The 17,500-nt window shown below is 49.7% G+C and overlaps 2 protein-coding genes across 2 annotated transcripts in view; one reads left to right on the top strand and one right to left on the bottom strand.

The window, feature by feature from the left end:
- LOC126579127 (uncharacterized) lies at positions 1-2,893 on the bottom strand. Its single transcript, XM_050242442.1, has 5 exons — positions 2,768-2,893; positions 2,548-2,697; positions 1,773-2,481; positions 1,414-1,692; positions 1-1,349 (listed from the first exon to the last, which is right to left on the bottom strand). The coding sequence occupies exons 1-5, from the start codon at positions 2,891-2,893 to the stop codon at positions 1-3; spliced, it is 2,613 nt and encodes an 870-aa protein (XP_050098399.1).
- Positions 2,894-4,739: 1,846 nt separating this feature from the next.
- The window catches only part of LOC126577449 (protein sax-3-like), a 26,078-nt gene continuing 13,317 nt past the window's right edge, over positions 4,740-17,500 (top strand). Inside the window, exons 1-2 of the mRNA XM_050239080.1 lie at positions 4,740-4,862; positions 7,199-7,984. Of these exons, the coding sequence (XP_050095037.1) occupies positions 7,855-7,984 (130 nt within the window). The 5' untranslated portion in view covers positions 4,740-4,862; positions 7,199-7,854. The remainder of the gene's footprint in view (positions 4,863-7,198; positions 7,985-17,500) is intronic.

Here is a 17,500-nt window from a genome sequence, read left to right as displayed (position 1 = left end):
CTAGTGCCCCCCGGTAGCTGCCTTGGCCGCAAACAGGTGCTTCGGCACGACGGTAGCACCGGAGGGGCTCGAATCGTGATCGCCGGAACCGCTGTGCGTATCCCCACCGGTCCCCAGCAGCAGTCCCGCTCCAGCACCGACACTCGGTAACTCCAGACTCGGCAGAATGATACGATTCGGCGGTCGCTTGTGCTGATCCTGATCCTGTGGCGTTCCCGATCCTGTTGCTGCTGCTGCTGCTGCCAGAAAGGGATTACGTTTCTCCGGCACGGAGCTCAGCGTCGTCGCTGGTGATGGTAAGGTTCCGTTCGAGACGATTGAGGTGCTCTCCGCCCCGGGTGGAGACGCCCGTCCCGGTGTGCTACCGGAGTTGAGAGGAGTTCGAACCGGTGTCAACGTTTCGGCCACCACCTCTAGCGACGGTGTCCCGGAATCGGATGCAACGGGGGGAGATAGACCTTCCCGAGTGGCACTCGGTGGCCCAACACCATTTCCATTGGCAAGATGATGTCGACCACCACCACTGGCTGTTGGGCTGTTGATTGTTTCACCCAGTTCACCGCGATGACTGTGACCATTTGTGGCCGGTTTCGAGGGATGAGGGAAAGAGACGTAGCTCAGCGGAGTGGAGGAGCTGTGGTAGAGTTCCCGTTCGCGAAGATACTGATCGTACAGGAGACCGGAATCGAGCGATGGGTGTATGATGGGTGCAGCCAGTGGCAGCACATAACCATTCCCATTCGAAAGATGCCCCTGCTGCTGCTGCTGCTGCTGTTGGTGATGGTGATGTTGATAGCTCGAATGATTAGCCATCGTGGTGTTGGTCGGTTCGTAAGGATGCTTCGGATAGGTCGCTTCATCGTCCTCACCCAACGACACACCGACGTGGTTCGTACGGACATGATAAGGAAAGCTTCGATTAGCGCGCGATGGCCACGTTAACCAAAGGAAGGTCAAATGCCCAACGAACGCAACGGCACCGAGTGCTCCATGCATAGCCGATTCACGGACCCACGGATCCAGCACACCGACACCGAGCAACGTCAACACGGGCCCACTCATGATCCACAAGGAGCCAAGCATCGTAAAAGGATAATAGAACGGAACCTTCTCCGTAAACTTGCGGATCGTAGCTGCACAGGAGTAGAGGAAGAAACCCCAACCGACGCACCGTAATCCTGCGAGTCCGAAACCGGCCGGTGATTCATATAGATTAAGGACTTCACCCGGATCGAACGCTTCCGCTTGGTAGATATACAGCGTGACGTACACCACCACGTAGAGGTTAATGAAGATCGTGATCTTTACCGTCGTGCATGTTTTGAGCCGTGCCCGTGTGATTGTGTAACCTGGAACGAGGAAATCGATTAATATTCGTTCGATTTCGTGTTCTTAGGATCGTCATTGGAGTACCTTTCGCCATCAGCAACAACAGAAGCAAGAACGTGATCTCACTGGCACTGGTAAAGATGCCACCAAAGTTCGGGAACGGACCGATGCCCGAAACGGCGTACTTTGACCAAGTCACACTCAGCAGCAGCACTCCAAACCACTGGAGTAGTACGCTGAGTGTGAACAGCCGGTAGGTGCAGTGATAAAGATGTCGTGCTTTCAACTCCACCGCACAGATGAACACGGCCAGCAGTAGCATACTGTAGGCGATCGCTTCGGCCAACAGAATCGGTGGAATATCTGGAAGAAACGAAAGTTTGCTATTTTGTAGTAGGCCAATCTAGAGCAGCCATCTTAGTAGACTGTGCTGACAAACTCACACATCTCATCGGCGGAAAAGTGTTCGTGCCAAAAGTCCCCCGGTGGTCCGTTCGTCATCCGAAAACGATACTTCACATCCAGTCCCCGGCCACTACCATCACAATTGGCGATCGCGATGTACCACCAACGCTCTCGGGAACTGGTGAAGCTCCCAAAGTTGCTGCAACTCACAATCAATCGGCTCTCGTACTTTCCCAAACTGGCCACCTGTCTACGCAACCGCTGCTGCCGCTGCCGCTGCTCCTGATCCGCATTCGGCACGGGAAACAGTTGCTCCACTAGCAACCGATAGTCGGTACTGTTCTCGAGCAGATTCACTTCACCATTGTCCCCTCGGTAGGCCACGGTGTTTGCGGATTCGTCATCGGACACGAAGGACTCATAGGGTACTGCGGTCGTTCTCCCCACCGGGCTGTCGCTAGTGTCGTTTTCGTTGAAGTAAAACAATTCCGGTTCCGTGCTGGTGGTTTTAAGAAACTGATCAAAGTACTGCGCATCATCGTCGAGAGGTCGCATCGGATCGGGTGGTGGTGAGGGCGTGGGTTGTCTCGGTGACGGTGTGTTCCTCGGGAGTGGATCATTCGGTTGTTCCTTGGGGGTTGGTGTACGTAGCAGACAACCGGAGTACACATTGTACGGTGTCCGGGGTGATAACGTGACGATCTGATTGTCTTCCGGGTGTAGGACGGCCAGCTTTTCGGTGCAGGTCTACCGGAAGTGGAAGTGGAAGGATATTTTTGATGAGATTGATCGAATTTGTGGCCCTCGACGTACCTTGTCCGTCTTGTAGATTGCCGGCCATTGCGATTTGTCGTCGTAGTACAGCAGTAGCTTCAGTTCGCCGAGCTTCTTTTCGTACTCGATGAGGTACTCGTACTTGCCCTTCCCGGACAGAAAGCAGAATCGTGCCAGAAAGGCCCAGTTCTAGTGGAAGAGTGAATTAAATTTCGTTAATATGTGACACTTGGTTGGTAAGAGCACAGAAGCCACGTACATCTGAGGTTTTTAGGTGTCCCTCGACGTATTTCGATTCCGCTGTCCGAGAGAAACCACCGAGGAGCAGCAACAGAAGCGGTAATAGGAGCGACTGCAACGGAAATCCCTTCTCGCTGCGCGTCATCTCACGAGTCCTTCTGGTTGCTCGCGATCCGGAAAGGTCAACCTAAAACGTTAATTCTTTGCGTTTTCCACACACTCCACTGACGACATTACACGATTTTCCACCCGGAAAAGTAGCACAAAGTCTGTAAGAACGACATATGTTGCAAAAGGTGACGACGACAACGCTACTTGGATTGTTGGTTGGTTGGTGAGTGAGTTGGTTGATTGGTTTGTGATTTGTTTGCGCTTCTCCATTGAAACCGTTGCCAGGGGGAACAAACGAACGACGGACGACGACGATGTTATTGGCGCGCTGCGTTGTCTGCGTTTCCTGCGTTTTCCGGGGCCATGCCGACATGCCGATAAACCGTGACCGGTCAAAAGGGGAGGACGGTTTGAGGCCAGGGGGGTGTTTATGTTGTCCTGCGTTGCGGGGGTGTCTGGGAGGGAATGTTGCGGTTGTTGTAACGGTTTGCCGGAGGTGCGCCTCCATCCGTGGCGTCTCCATCCTGATGTACCAAGGGGCCGTGCGAGGAGAGGAAATGCTTGGGAGAAAAGTGGGAAAAGGATGTTCAACAATTCGATTTAATTGTTTCACAAATTGATTGTTTCTTTTTGTGGAATCCGGATTTAAATTAAATGGCTCTCATATGCTCAATACTTTAGGTCAATAATTGTATGCAACAAAGGTTTGTTTTAAAAAATATCAATCGGAAATGCGGTTTTCCAATTTTCGGAAAAATGCGATTCTAATTAATCTGTAAGGAACGAATGAGGAACAATAAAATAATGAGCTTGTATTAACCGCTTTGTGGAACTTGTAAGCGTAATAATAGTTTTAAAAAATCTCATTGTTCTTTCAAACGTTTTCCTCTGAAATTTTCTGTTGAGGAGATTTTGTTTTTGTATTTCTGACTGCCTGTAGATTGCACGCAAGGCACAAAACTGGTTTCAAAGGCACGCTTTCAAGTTGGTTTTCCCTGATTGTACAGGGTGACAATGCCACGTGGTTTATTTTTCCAACGAAAAAAAATCAAATAAAAGATCTCCATATTCTCGTTTTCACAAGCTGCTACTTTAGCAAAGCTAAAATGTAATTAGTTTGTTTCATTCTTAATTTTGCTATATTTTAATCGATTATAATTCAAAAACTTTCTTTCATCTCTTTGTGGCGATCGTTTACATTTTGATTGAATTTTTGTGTGAGTCTCCGAAGATGCAACTGCTCTTTCCGAAGTTCATTTCTTTCATCACCACCAAGGGCGATTGCTGAGCATCCTTGAGATATTGCACATGTTTTGAGGAGAATTCATTCATTCTAACAACAATAATGCGGCTTCATCTTCATTCAGAGAATTCTGTTCGCTCATCAATGCTTGGTAATGAATCGCTCTCTCACAACTCGCATTTTGAGATGAGAAACGAGCGAGAGAGGTACAGTAATTGACAAAAATAAAGGGGCTTCCTTTTCAGTGTCAACATTTTAAAAGAAAAATCAGTTTTGTAAAATAGCAAGAACACAGAGAGTTTGCTGGTATTACAATAAGGAATTTGTATCAGAATACTTGCTCAATGATAAGCCCCACATCAAAGATAACAGACAGAGAATAAAATCATCATAATGTGAAACAAAAACAAAAAATTCATGGAGAAAACAAGGAAGTTATGAGATGGACAAGATATTTTGTCGCTGGCTGTTCGTGAAGAAGGGTGTGCTTCGAAGAGCGAAACTGCGAGCAGCGCGATGCGCTGCGTCCTCTATATATGTTCTATGCTCTTGGGTGTTATGCTCGCTCGCAATTCTCGGAAAGCAGCGCACGGAAGCGCACGCACGCTCGAAACGGTCCGCATCACACGCGGATGCATAATATTTGACCCCCTACATCAGACACAATAAGCGTTCAGCGGGGAGGGCGAGGCAGAACAAACGGCACAGAAAAAAAAATCGGTGGAAGTGAATCGTGAAATCGTGCTCCAGTTCTAGAACGGTTAGTTGGTGCGCTTTCAATCCCCCCCAGTCACGAATGGTGACACGCAACTCTCAAAGAAGAAAGGGAAGAAATTCACGAAGAGGACTTCCCAAAAAGAGTGTTCACGGCTGTATGTGTGTGGATTGTTGTTCCTCCAAACAGGAAAAAAGGGGGAAGAGGAGAAGCACGCTGACAACGGGAAAATCGCGTTCTCTATAGCCGTTCGCCCTCTTCTGTCGTCGTCGCCGTCGTTGTCGCCAGCCGCATCGCATCGGGAGTGTATTTTCTTTGTGCGCATTGTGGGCACGGGTGTGTTTGTGGGTGTCTGTACACGACAGTGTGGTTGTGTTGGTGGGCACACGCGGCAGAAAGGATGCGGGTATCCTTGCGGTATGAACACACGCTGGAGAGTGCGGGACGCGAATCCTCGAATATTCGAACGGGAAATTCGGATGCAGTTTTTGGAAAATGTCGCGGAAAGGTTAGCGCATTTCGTGAACTCGCTCTCTCTCTCTCTCTCGAGTAACATAACGGGAAGCGTGTATGTGTGCTTGTGTCCGTCAATAGAAGCAGCAGCAGCATCCTGCTAACGCCGACGGGAGTGTTCGATTTCCGTTTAATCATTCATCAAACATCATCCAATCGGATCTGACGAGAGGAGACGAACACGGACCAGTTTAGTATTGACGCAACACACCACAAGAAGATAAGATTTCTCCGTGCGTTTGGCATCATCCGCATTTTCGCCTTCGCTCTCTGCAGCATCATCTAGCAGGCGGCGCGGTGGATGTCGGTCTGTCTGTCGGCCAGAAGGAAACACAAAATTCACTTTCCCTGGATCAAAGCAATCTCATCCCGGCATCTCGAACAACGCGATCGGTTGCGATGGAGTGACAGTACCCGTCGCTGGCTGGCTTTTCCTAATCCATTTTCCGTGACTCGTCGTCGTCTGTCTTGTTTTTTGGGGGGGATGGTGCTGGCTTCCAAGTGGATTTCCCTTTCCAAATAAGCCGAAAAGGGAAGGAAAACCTCGAGATCTACATACACACGAGATCCGTGCGTGTGCCCTAGTGTGTGGCACGCCGTATGTGTTTTGTCAAAACTTAAGAGCCGCCATTCCGCTCTGGTTCCGGCAGCATAACCACCACCCCCGACCTCCCCACCACCCCCTCCTCCCCTTTTTTGTGTTGCGTCGTGTGCGTGCGTTTCTGTTTAGATCTGTTTTCTAAGCAGCGCACACATATGCACACATACGTGGGCAGCAGCATCAAAAGCAGCAGCCAGTCAGGCGTGTCACCCCGTCCTGTATGTGTCTCTCTCTCTCTCGCTCTCTCTCTCTCTCTCTCTCTCTGTCTCGATCTGTCCCTCCCTTTTGGATGCTGTGATGCATTATGGTGTGGCGTATGCTTGGTGCTGCTGCGACGAAGAAGAAGAAGAACAAAATGCGACACCGGAGCAGCGAGGGGGCCCGGTTTTGGAGTTGGAAAATCCAATTTCACATCGTCGCCGCCACCGCACCATCATTCACCGCTCAGCCCGGCTCGGTTGGCACTAGAATATCGATTAAAGTAGTCGGGCAAAGGCTGCCGCAGCATAACTAGCGGTTCCTATGGCTTTGTGGTGCCTCATCGATTCGCTATACTCGCTGTGTCTGCGTCTGTGTGCGAGTACGGAAAAGGATAATTGTGGCAAAAAAGCCCCAAAAACGAAGCAACAAAATATAAAAATCCAAACAAAGCCCCCCCTTCTTGGTGGCGGGGAAATACCGGGGAATAAGGACATGAACGAAAAATGTTGGAAATACCCATAGACCGCACCGCACCGCACCGCACGTAGCAGCTGCAGAGAAACACACATCGCGTGCCGTGGAAACGGAAATGGGAACACACGGAGACCCGAGCTGGTGGGGCCAGACCTCTTTTGGGGATGGTTTGGCAACAAAACTCCACCAAAAAAGAAAACCGAAACGCGAATAGCGAACTAAAGGCGACACACAGGGAATGATACAAAGTTTGTGAATTCTTTGGCCCTTTAAAAACTGGTGTATCTCGCGGAAAAACCAGTGGAAAACCCCCTCCGCGAACGAAAATCAATCAAAAGTGGACATGCTGGAGTGGAGGAGCATGATGTTTAGTGTTGTTGTTGTTGTTGTTGCGATTGCGGCTATTTCCCGGTTTTCCCTGCTTGGCACAACACATGCAGCACTCCCGGGAAGCCACTTTCCCCCCAAACCCCCCCATTTAGTCCATTGTTTTGTGTTTCCCTTGTTTTGCGGTGGTGGACAATAGGTGATTATTGGTTCACTCGATTCCATGCATTTATCGATATTTCTATTTTTTTATTCCGCAACGCAGCAAGCAACGTAGCGCCGGTATGATGTGGTGCAGCAGCACGCGGCACCGGATGGCAGCAGGCGGTGGTGATGTTGTGTACTAAAAAGGGTGTTCTAAAACGTGCGTGGAACCGCGCCTGCCGTGAAGTGAAACGTGGCAAGAAAAAAGTGCCCCCCAAAACCCCATTATTTTATCCATCTCCTTTCCTCTACCTATAAATCGAGTGTTTGTACGTGTGCCCGGGTGTCCGGGTGTGTCGAATAGCCGCGCGGAGGGCACCGGAAAGTGTTATGATTGCTGCGGTTCAGGAAATGTAGAAAGCGGATCCGGAATACTGAAACACGCCCGGGACCGGGGATCCCGCAGGTGCTGTTTGATGCTGGGCAACCGCCTGCGTGTGCTTGTGTGCGTGAGGAGTGAATGTGTGCTGGAAAAGAAGCAAAATAATAATTAATATAAAAGAAAGAGCGAGAGAGAAAGCGACAAAACCGGAAATCAGTCGGTGCGTTGGCAAAAGTGCACCGCAAAACGTCATTTCGTGGCAAAATCGGTGGCTCTGTGTCCGTGTCCCCGTGTCCCCGTGTCCCAGTCTCTCAGCAGCATTGATCCGGCGTAATCGACCGGAAGAGCGAAACGAGCCGGTGGCGCGGTGGCGCGGTGAGCCAGCGCCGGTAATCATGATGGCGGCGGCGGCGGTGGCCAGGAGACGGCCAACGGGAGCAACCATCAGCAGGGAGAACAGGCTGGTGTGGTGGACCGCTTCGGTGCTGCTGATAATTAGCAGTTTATATAATCCGTCAGTGGAAGGTGAGTACCGCAAGGGGCAAGGGTCAGGCTAGGTGTGACACCGGGGCACCATTTTCAATTTTCCATTTCCCAGGACACGCACTCTCTCGCGCGACCGTCGGCCAGCGGGGGCCTTTTTGCGTGACCCCTGCGGCCCCATGTTCGTATCGCACCTTCCTTTTGCCTCACCGGAGTGTGGGGGTGGAGGGGGGGGGCAGAGGGAGCGTCAGGCTATGCAAAATCATGTTTCGTAATGTTCCGTTCCGTTCCGTCCGGTTGCTACCTGGTTTTCCACCCTTCCTTCCAGCTTTCTGCATAAATAGCTGGGAAGCCAATCAAATACAATACGCGAAAGGAACCTCTGGGCGGGGGGGAAACTACGGGAATTAAGGAATCGAAATGCCAATTCCATCGCGTGGTAGCTTCCTGAGGGTGCTGGTTTTTTGCCAACCAGAGACCAGAGAGGCCAGAGGTCTTATGTCGTGCCAACCTGCAGTAGCACGCGATGATAAGGGTAAACAAACGGTAGGGGCGGCGCACAGTGTGTCACGAGACACACCAAACAGCGGCAGAGGCAGCAAACGGCTTCTTCGTCCTTTCGCTTCTGCTGGTGTGCGTGCACCGGTACCGAACCGCTCACGTGTTGGTGTCACAGAGCAGGCGGCGATCAATGAATTTTTGAAAATGTCATCTCACTCTCTCTCTCTCTCTGATTGTCGCTCTCTCGCTCTCTCGCTCTCTGTGTGTTTTGTGTCGTCAGCGCCGCTGCGAAAGGATTCGATGTCCTTTGATGCAGCACACTACAGAGAGAGAATGGTAGAGTGCTGTTTCGTTCCAGCACAGATCACTTGGATCGCTCGCCAACTCTCGCTGCGATGCTCCATGTCCTTGTCTCTGAGTCTCATTCGAGTGTCATTCCTTCTTCTGCTGCTACTGCTGCTGCTGCTGGAGAATCAAAATACAGAGAGAAAACCACAGATAGAGAGAGAGCGAGAGAGCACACATTTGTCCTGAGAATTCTGGATGTCCTTTTTCGAGTGAAAATTTTCGGGGTGTGTTACGTCTGAATGTCGGCTTTTTTGGACACCGCACAAACACGCATACACATCGACATCGGAAACAAATTGGATTGTGGACCAAACCCCTGTGGCACCGAGTTATAGGTGTCAGGGATCGACACCATGAAGGACCCGGACCCCAGATCACCACTCATAAACATTTAGACGGCGCACGAAACAACACGAAACCTCTGACCTTTCTCGGGGAACGGATCAAATTCCTTGTGAATATGATATTCGTCCAACATCTGGTTCGCAGCATCCCTCCAGGCCCATGTCCGGTCACACCAGCACGGAGACCGGTTTCGAATGTCCTTTCGCTGTGCCGTGGGTCCTTTTGCTTCTTCAAACTCGCCACCCGTTGCGGCCCCTGATGGGCCCCATAGGCTTGTCGTCTCGAAGGTCGTACAATTGAACTCGGAACTCGGTGCGACCTTCGGGTTTTATGTGTTCTTCTCGCACCCCACAGAACCACCCCCGGCGGGGCGGGGGTGTGAATTTCACTTCGATTCGATCGACAAAACGACCCAGAGAGAGAGAGCAGCAGCAGCAGGAACATCGTTCATAAAGTATGGTCTGGTAAAAACCCACACAGAGTAGGCCGCCCCTCTCGAGGCAATAACCATATTAATGAATAACAGCATATGAGAGGACCTTCGAGACAGGCTGGGTGCGTTGGCCCGTTCGGCGAGCAGACCGCAATTTCCCTTGAAGAAAAAGAAGCATTACAGCGTCCGTCGTCGCTGGCCACGGCTCCGGTACTGTCTCCGAAGAAAAGTGGTCGCCGATTGGTCGATAGGCGCCGCACGTGCTGGCGGTGCTGGCGCCTTTTTTTCACGCAGCTTTCTCCCGCTCTCTCTCTCTCTCTCTCTCTCTCTCTCCAGTAATCCATATGCAAAAATCGGAAAATAACTCCATCCAAGGAGATTGATTTACATGAGGGAGGACAGGGTAGGGGCGATGGTGCTGGTGGTACAATTTCGGTAAGGACACACGCGTGCCAGGCGAGCAGGATGAATAAATGAGACTCAAATTTATTGGTCAGCCCGGTCAGAAACGCACGACCAACGCTTCTCAGATAACATCTAAATGGAAAAGAACGAACGGTTGAGAGGGGACGAGGGAATGGTGGACACTCGAAAAGGCATTCCGGAGGTGTATGGTCGCCTTTCCTCCTCTCAAGATCCTTAATCTAACTTATGCGCCATCGGCATTCCTCAACCCAACCCGGAGGAATGTATGATTTAGTTCCATTTTGTTTTTTTTGTGTTAAACTGGATCCTTAAAAATGAGGAGGGATCCTCGGATGGTATCAATATGTTGTCCCTAAGTCCCAGAGTCCGTTGTTTATGAAGAACATCGGCACATCGGTAAATCATTTGAGTAATTTATGGCAAAGGAGGGTTTGAGGGGTTGCACCGATCGTTTGCATCTTTTGCATAATTCAATCGGTGGAATCGAATTGAACGGTGAGATATGTGTATGGGTTCTCAATTTAATACAAATTGTGGTGGTTTAGAAAACGATCTCATGTGTGAGGTTGATTGGATTCAAATCACTTAGCTTCCTTAAAGAAAAACTAGTGAAATTTTAGGTGGTAAAAAGGTATTTTAATGCTTAAATTATTCTGCCATGAGCGAATAGAATCTTAAAATAGGACAGGCAGGTGTTTCATAAAATGTTTGAAATAAAAAAATAATTATGTACCGTAAACACTCGCTTGATAATAATAGGATATTCTAATCAGAATGGAAAAGACGAAGAAGAATGAACAAAGAGTTGCTCATAAAACTGGCACCGAAGTGCTTAGAGAACTGTAACAGGAAGAATTCATTATATAAAAGTATCCGATTGCAGCTCGTCGAGGTCCTATCGCACACGACTCCTGAACGAAAGCGATAGAGACACTGAAGCATAAAACATAACAAAAGAAAAAAATTGAGGAGGTCAAAGTAGATGACACCTCATTTTGAGGCAAGGGATTAAAGACAAAGCTCCCTGTCATTAGCAAACATCAAATAGACCGTTTACGGAACATAATTGGTTTCGCTCCCGGCCCACCCTCCGGGCGGGCGGGGACTGATCTAACGAGATTGTGTGTCCGATGACAGTGGACGCTCGGACCCGTCGCTTTCTTTCGCTCTCCCAGGAACTCCCAGGATTAAGTCTTATGCAATCGAACTGTCAACGACGCACACAGCTATTGTCGCAGTCTCCACGTTGTCCTGCGGCACGTTCTCTCCCGGGGAGGGCAATTGGCCACCAGGGATTAGGGTCGGTGGGTCACACAATTTTGTCGCATTATGAAAGAGACAACCACCGCTCCCGGCCCTCGCCATCGATGCCATCGATTTGATGATGAGAGAGATCAAAGTTTTTGTCACATTAGCTCCACCATTACGCCCCTCCATCCTCCAAACCCATCTCAGTTCTCTATTAAAGCACTGGAAAGCGTCGCCGCCGTCGTCGTCGTCGTCGTCGCATCGCAAAATGTCTTTTGACCTTTTCCGATGTCTAGCTGCAGTGATGCGATGGGGTGGTAGAGGCTAATCCTTTCTCGCATGTCATTGTGCACGCTTGCCTGCGTGCCTTCCTGACTTTCTGGCTGGCCTGGGGCTGCCCGGAGGGCTGGTCATCCTTGCTTAACCCAATTCCGGCACACACAACGCCCCATGGCTCACTCGCCATACCGGCGACATTGTCCGATGTCGCCCGGAGCAGACAGTGATAAATGAAGGCCACACTACGGCCACCCGAATCCCAGACCGGGCTGTACGGCGGAGCATATTAATAAGAATGATATTGTGTGACACATGGGCCCACAACGATGGCCGAGGTTGCCGTTGTTGCCGGTGGCCAAAATAGGTTCGACATCAAAGCATGGAGCATGATGTATCGGATCGCCATAAAGCCGAGAAAGCCCCGCTTTTGGGCTGCTGAATCATGGTTGTGCAGGATTGTCTTGAGCTGGAAGAGTCGACCTTAGAATGATTTTAGATACTTTTTCATTGTTGCGACAGTGCGAGATGATGGTGCAGGCGTCGTTTCCTGACAAAGAGCTTTCCGAGGACAACAAAGAATTCAGGGAAGAACTCGCGCTACTGGGTTGGTGTAATCGAGTGAAAGCTGAAGCAGGAGCTCAAAGGGAGCAAACTTTTAATTTGGAAACACAATTTTCCAACCAATCGTGACGCGGTGGCATGCAAATTCTTTTTTCTAATCGTGAGAAGTGCGATCGATAATCGTTCCGATTAGGGTGTCGCATCCAGCATTCATCCATCTGCTATCGATTGAATCGAAGGATTTTCATGAGCAAGGAGGTTGAGATCGATCAGAGTAATCATTGAAGTTGACTAGTAGGCCAAAAAAATAGTTTAAAATGTGTTCTACCAAGAAAACGACCTCGTCGAATAATTTAGCGCCAGCAAAAGATAAACAGAAACTGAACATCGACTCGGAATTCCCAAAAAAAAAAAACTGAAGTGCGAAACTAGTGAATGGGCTTCGAGACGCCTTCGAGCCTGATGATCGAAGATCAATAAATTTTCAATTTTCCTCACCACACCAACATCATCACCTTTCCGCTACGGTTTCTAAACGTTTCTCAGCGCTCAGTATTCAACAACTTGCTGGGACCGATGACCGCGGAGGAATTCTTTTGCCACAACAACTTCCTCCTTCATAAGACAGGGCGGTAAAGGTGAGACGCCAAACCTGTTACGGAATGTTTTCCGGTCGTCAATATGACCTGGAGAATGTTTTCTGACTTTTCCTTTTTTTCTCATTCTTTTTTTTTTTTTGTTTTGTTTGCGGATAAAGTTTCCCATCGAAGAAGGCCATCCGAATGCGAACGGGTGACACACAAACAAATACTCACAGGAGACCGGTTCGGAAATGGAAATCGCGAAGTAGTAGGCGCATCAAAACAGAGAAGCGAGGATCAATAGTACAAAGCCCCCGGAGAGGGCAAAAATGGTGCGGGGCAGGAGGAACGTTTTAAAAAATGGATGAACGGTCGTCACATCGTCCTCGTCATACAGGCCCACCACCATAGGGGGGAAGGTAGATTGGAAGGTGGTTTGGAAAATGGGTTTTCCCACTCCCTGCACCGCCCCCCGAAAGAAAAGGACCCCGATGGTTTGGAATGCAAAGACGAGATGCTGGTAGACGGTGCTCCAGGTAGTTGCCAGGTGGAGTGGAAACCAGGAATGGGAATGGGAGTGGGCATACGGGGAGTAGTCGAAACGAGAGCAAGGACATCCAACTCTGGATCGGTTTCCCTTTGATGCTCTACCGCTGGTGCTGCTGCTGGTTCACCATGGTGTCGCCGCTTTCTACCGGAAGCGCGCGTGAAAAAGAGTGAGGCCTAGTGATTGCAAGGACACATTGGGTGCGAGCGAGACAACCATTCAAAGGAAGATTCATCGACACATCGACCGGCGGACGGAGGGATGGAAGGTTTGTAGTGAAACGAACTCCAAGTGGGATGTTATTGACAAAATAGTGTTCGCTTTTCGCTGGAAAACTCATTCACTGAATTGCTGGAACGGGAAGCGCACCACGAGAGGGACAGAGTGCCATCAAACAACTCGTTCACTCTCTGTTTTTCTCACTCTCGTTAGGATGTGAAGCTGCTCCAAGCAAATCGTTTATTTTCATCACCGTTGGCGTTGAACGAACGAGCTGAGTCCGGCTGGTCACATTACCCGTGCGCGTTCGCCTGCTTTGCTGCTGCTCTGGCTGTTGGCTGCCTCATGGGAAAATCCTTTCCCGGTTTTTGGGTGGAAAACACTTGTCCGCTGCGTGGCTTCTATCGGATCCGAGGATTTCCATCTCATCTCCTGTGCGAGGGAAGAAGAGAGGGAGAACGTTAAAAGCCGAAGTTGGTTAGCTGTTCGGAAGTTCCAACGTCCAACACCAAATGAAGTCATGCGGAATGTCTGTTCCTGTTTTTCTCGGCTGTCGGTATGTGCGAAAGGGGTCGCAGTCACAAACAGGATATTATGATGCTCACCGAAAACGGAAAGAAATAGCATTCAAGAGCTAGCCAAAGAGAGAGAGAGAGAGAAAGATAGAGAGCATGTGCCCGGTGTCGATGACCAAAAAAGGACAAAATGGCGATCGTGGCACAAGGAAGTCAGCTCGTCAGTGAGGAAGTATAGCGCGCCCCAAGGAAGTAGTCTGCCCTCACTGCCCTCCGGCCTATTTGTGGACTACTCTTTGGCCTTACAATTAGCAAAAGTCTCGGCACACCATTCCCGCACTAGGTGCCCCCCCACCCCCTTGACTGTCAACACCGGCGGTAAAAGAGTTGCCACTCTAATGAGAGTGTATGTGTGTGTGCGAGAGACACACATACAGTGCCTAGCCTGTGATAGCGGTTGATGGTGGTTCTTCAATTCTTTACCAACCAGTCCGACGGGGCCAAGAAAGTGACACTTTGCTTTCACCACCCACCCGCGGCTGTACGGTGCCTTTTCCTTCTGTTTCCAACCCCCGCAGCCACCCAGGGCATGCCAAGAAGTTAATTTGACGTTCGCATTCGTAAATTGCCGCACCGTGAAAGGCGCGCACCAGACCGTGAATGGGGAATTGCACGAGCGCGAGCTTTCCATTTGCGCCTGTTTCTTTCCCCTTGTTCCTTTTTCCACATTTTCCACCACCTTGGCCGCGACGGGATTTTTCGGTTTTTCGGGCAAATTTTTTATTTAATTCCAAGAAACGAACAAAACGATCCCCTCACCTTCTCTTCCCCGTCGTGCCGTCCCTTTGGCACTCCGGCAAAGCTGCTTCTGCCGCAGGCAATTGTGTGTCTGGTTTGGTCTTACTGGCGCACCAGCAGAAACCGAGTCGTTCTTCTGCATCTTTGGTTTTATGACGAATTAAAAGAAAATGGTTTTTTAACTTTCCTGGCCAACGCAAAGCGAAGCAAAAAAGAAGGGGTGCTTTCGGTTTCGGCGTATTTCGGTGGTTTCGAAAATTAATTGTTTCGCTTCCTTGCGCATTTGCGGGGCGAGCGAGAAAGATTCCTTTTTGAATATATTCCCACACAATAGAGCGGTTTGGGGCGCTTTTTGGGTAAAACTTTTGGTTAATGAGAGGAATGGCGAAAAGCAGGCTACTATTAACGTGTCGCCATCCAAGTGTGCTACTAGCTTCTTGACAGCTGTTAAAATTACTGCGCACATAAGCTCACCAAAAAAAAAAGGGCAATCAACGGTGGTAGTCGGTGGTTTAAATTGCCTTTTTATCAACTCCAAGGACCAAACAAATGCTTTCTGATCGCCATGCCCGGTCGCTGCTATTGTTCTAAAATCTTGTTCATAACCTCTGGACTGGTTAGTAATGCATCAAATCCCCCAAAGATGCTCGAGCTCGAGGCCGAGTGCTGGGCAGCAGCATAAGATGCCGGTTCGGATAACGAGACATCAGAGCTCTAACGGTACGTGCTGCTGCTGTTGCTGCTGCTGCTGTTGCTGCTGCTGCTGTTGCTGCTGCTGCTGCGGGTGGTAGAACGAGTTTGTCGCCCACACGCCCCAGCTCGAAAACCGGAGGGGGCTAGCCCACGAGACCTTACGGAAGATCCGTAGGTGAAAGTCCATATAAATTCATGGCAATAAATTCCCGAAACTTCCGGAGGAGTGTCCGTGGAGGTGTCCAGAGGTGTGGAGGGAGCGAGCAAAAGCGACAGAACCAACGCGGCATGTCTGGAGCGCCAACCCAATCCGAGACACCAAACCAGCGCGAATGTTGGAAGCTTTATAATGATGATGATGATGATGATGTTTGTGGTGGTCTGGCCGTTCGGTGTGTATGTGTGTACACACGTGTACGTGCACCTTCTCACGCGGAGGAACGTTGCATATGCATTCAAAGTGCAATATGTATGATGATGATGTTGTATTATGATAAACCCCCCTTTTGCCCTTTGGTGCTGCCGGTTCGTTTGAAAAGCGAACGGAAGGAAGAAACGAAGGCGGCCTGTCGCGCAGTGCACATATGTTTTCATATATATATATGTGTGTTGGGCCTGGCCACACCGCACACCAAAAGTGGCATCATAAATTTCCGGTTTACTACCCTCTCTGCCGCTCTGCTCCGGGTTGATTTTTGGAAGAGAGCCCTCGGCCCATGCACCGTTCCCGGGGAGCCATCAACACGCACGATTTTCGTGCTTCGATACCAATGTTTCCCCGGACTCCGGCGGCGGACACACTGATGGGACCAATCGGACCAGGCAGAGTGTGTCTCTCTCTCTTTGAAAGGCGTTGATGGATAGGTGAATAGGTAAAGAAGGGGTGGGGTGGATGGGAGGTGCATCAGTTTGATGCCCTGTGATGCACTCTGCGTGTGAGGATGACAGTTGAAGTGAAGTGGTTGATTGAGGGACGCAATATGTTGGAAACATTAAAGCACATCTGTGATGGAGATGCTCCGCTGACAGAGGGCCATTGTGGGGGCTAGATTTATCCAACTGTTTATAGGAAAACCTAGAAGCTAGTCAGGATACAGACGATTTGATCTCGATACGAGATAGTCTTTTAAGATTCATTTGGAGAGCATCTTTAAGGACTTTAAACGATGGTTGTTTGTTTTAAACGATGTTTGTTGCAATATTTGCGTTTTCTGCAGTCTAATCTGCCTTAAAGTCTTTCAAAGTTACTGCTTAATGCTCTAATTCTATACAGTTTCAGATGTAGATCCATTAGAGCCCTTAGATCGCTCTCTTAGAATCGAGCTCTTAGAAAAAAATCCTTTTTAAATCTTCCTATTGATGGATCTGTTCGTTGTTGGCTTCAGCTTCAAAATACTAAATGCTGGCACGAGGAAACAGAGAAAGACTGCAAGCAAAGAAAAATCCCCACCCGGGCGCCACTTACAGCTGGAAATTGACGAGAGAGAGCGCATCTGGTTGACAACGTGTCCGTCTGCCAACAAGCGACCACATCGATTCCCCCAACACAAGCTGCTGAAAAGCAGAGCAACATACATCAAACGGGAGCCCGAGATTTTCCCAATCGAACACAACATGCACCCGGGACAGCACGGTGTCCCCCGTTCCTTGTGGCCACAGAAAAGGCCGGCGCTGAGACGTAGCGATGATAAAGGATAATGATCCTGTCGCACCAAATCACCGCATGATTGGCAACCACCATCCACACGAAGCTCGTCGGAATGTCGTGGTTCCTGGACGATGCATGCATCTTTTCTGTCGTGCCACCAGGAGGATGGAATGTTCGTGCGGAGTGTAGGATATGGAAATATGGAAAGGATTTTCCAATTTTCACTTCATGCTCCGTCAGTAGTGGATCTTTTTGGACGAGATTCCGACGTCTACTTGCGAGTGGTTATGACGTTATCCCTCTTTTTTTTCCTCTGCATAAGCAGAGCAACAGAATGTTTTGGATTTGGCCAGACGACTTGCTGCCTGGAGAGAATGTGTCCATCTTCCAGTAGTGCCACTGGACCCTGACGTCTA

Source organism: Anopheles aquasalis, chromosome 3 (genome assembly GCF_943734665.1).
Source record: "Anopheles aquasalis chromosome 3, idAnoAquaMG_Q_19, whole genome shotgun sequence".
Taxonomy (NCBI): Eukaryota; Metazoa; Arthropoda; class Insecta; order Diptera; family Culicidae; genus Anopheles; species Anopheles aquasalis.
This window is presented reverse-complemented; position numbering and strand designations above follow the sequence as displayed.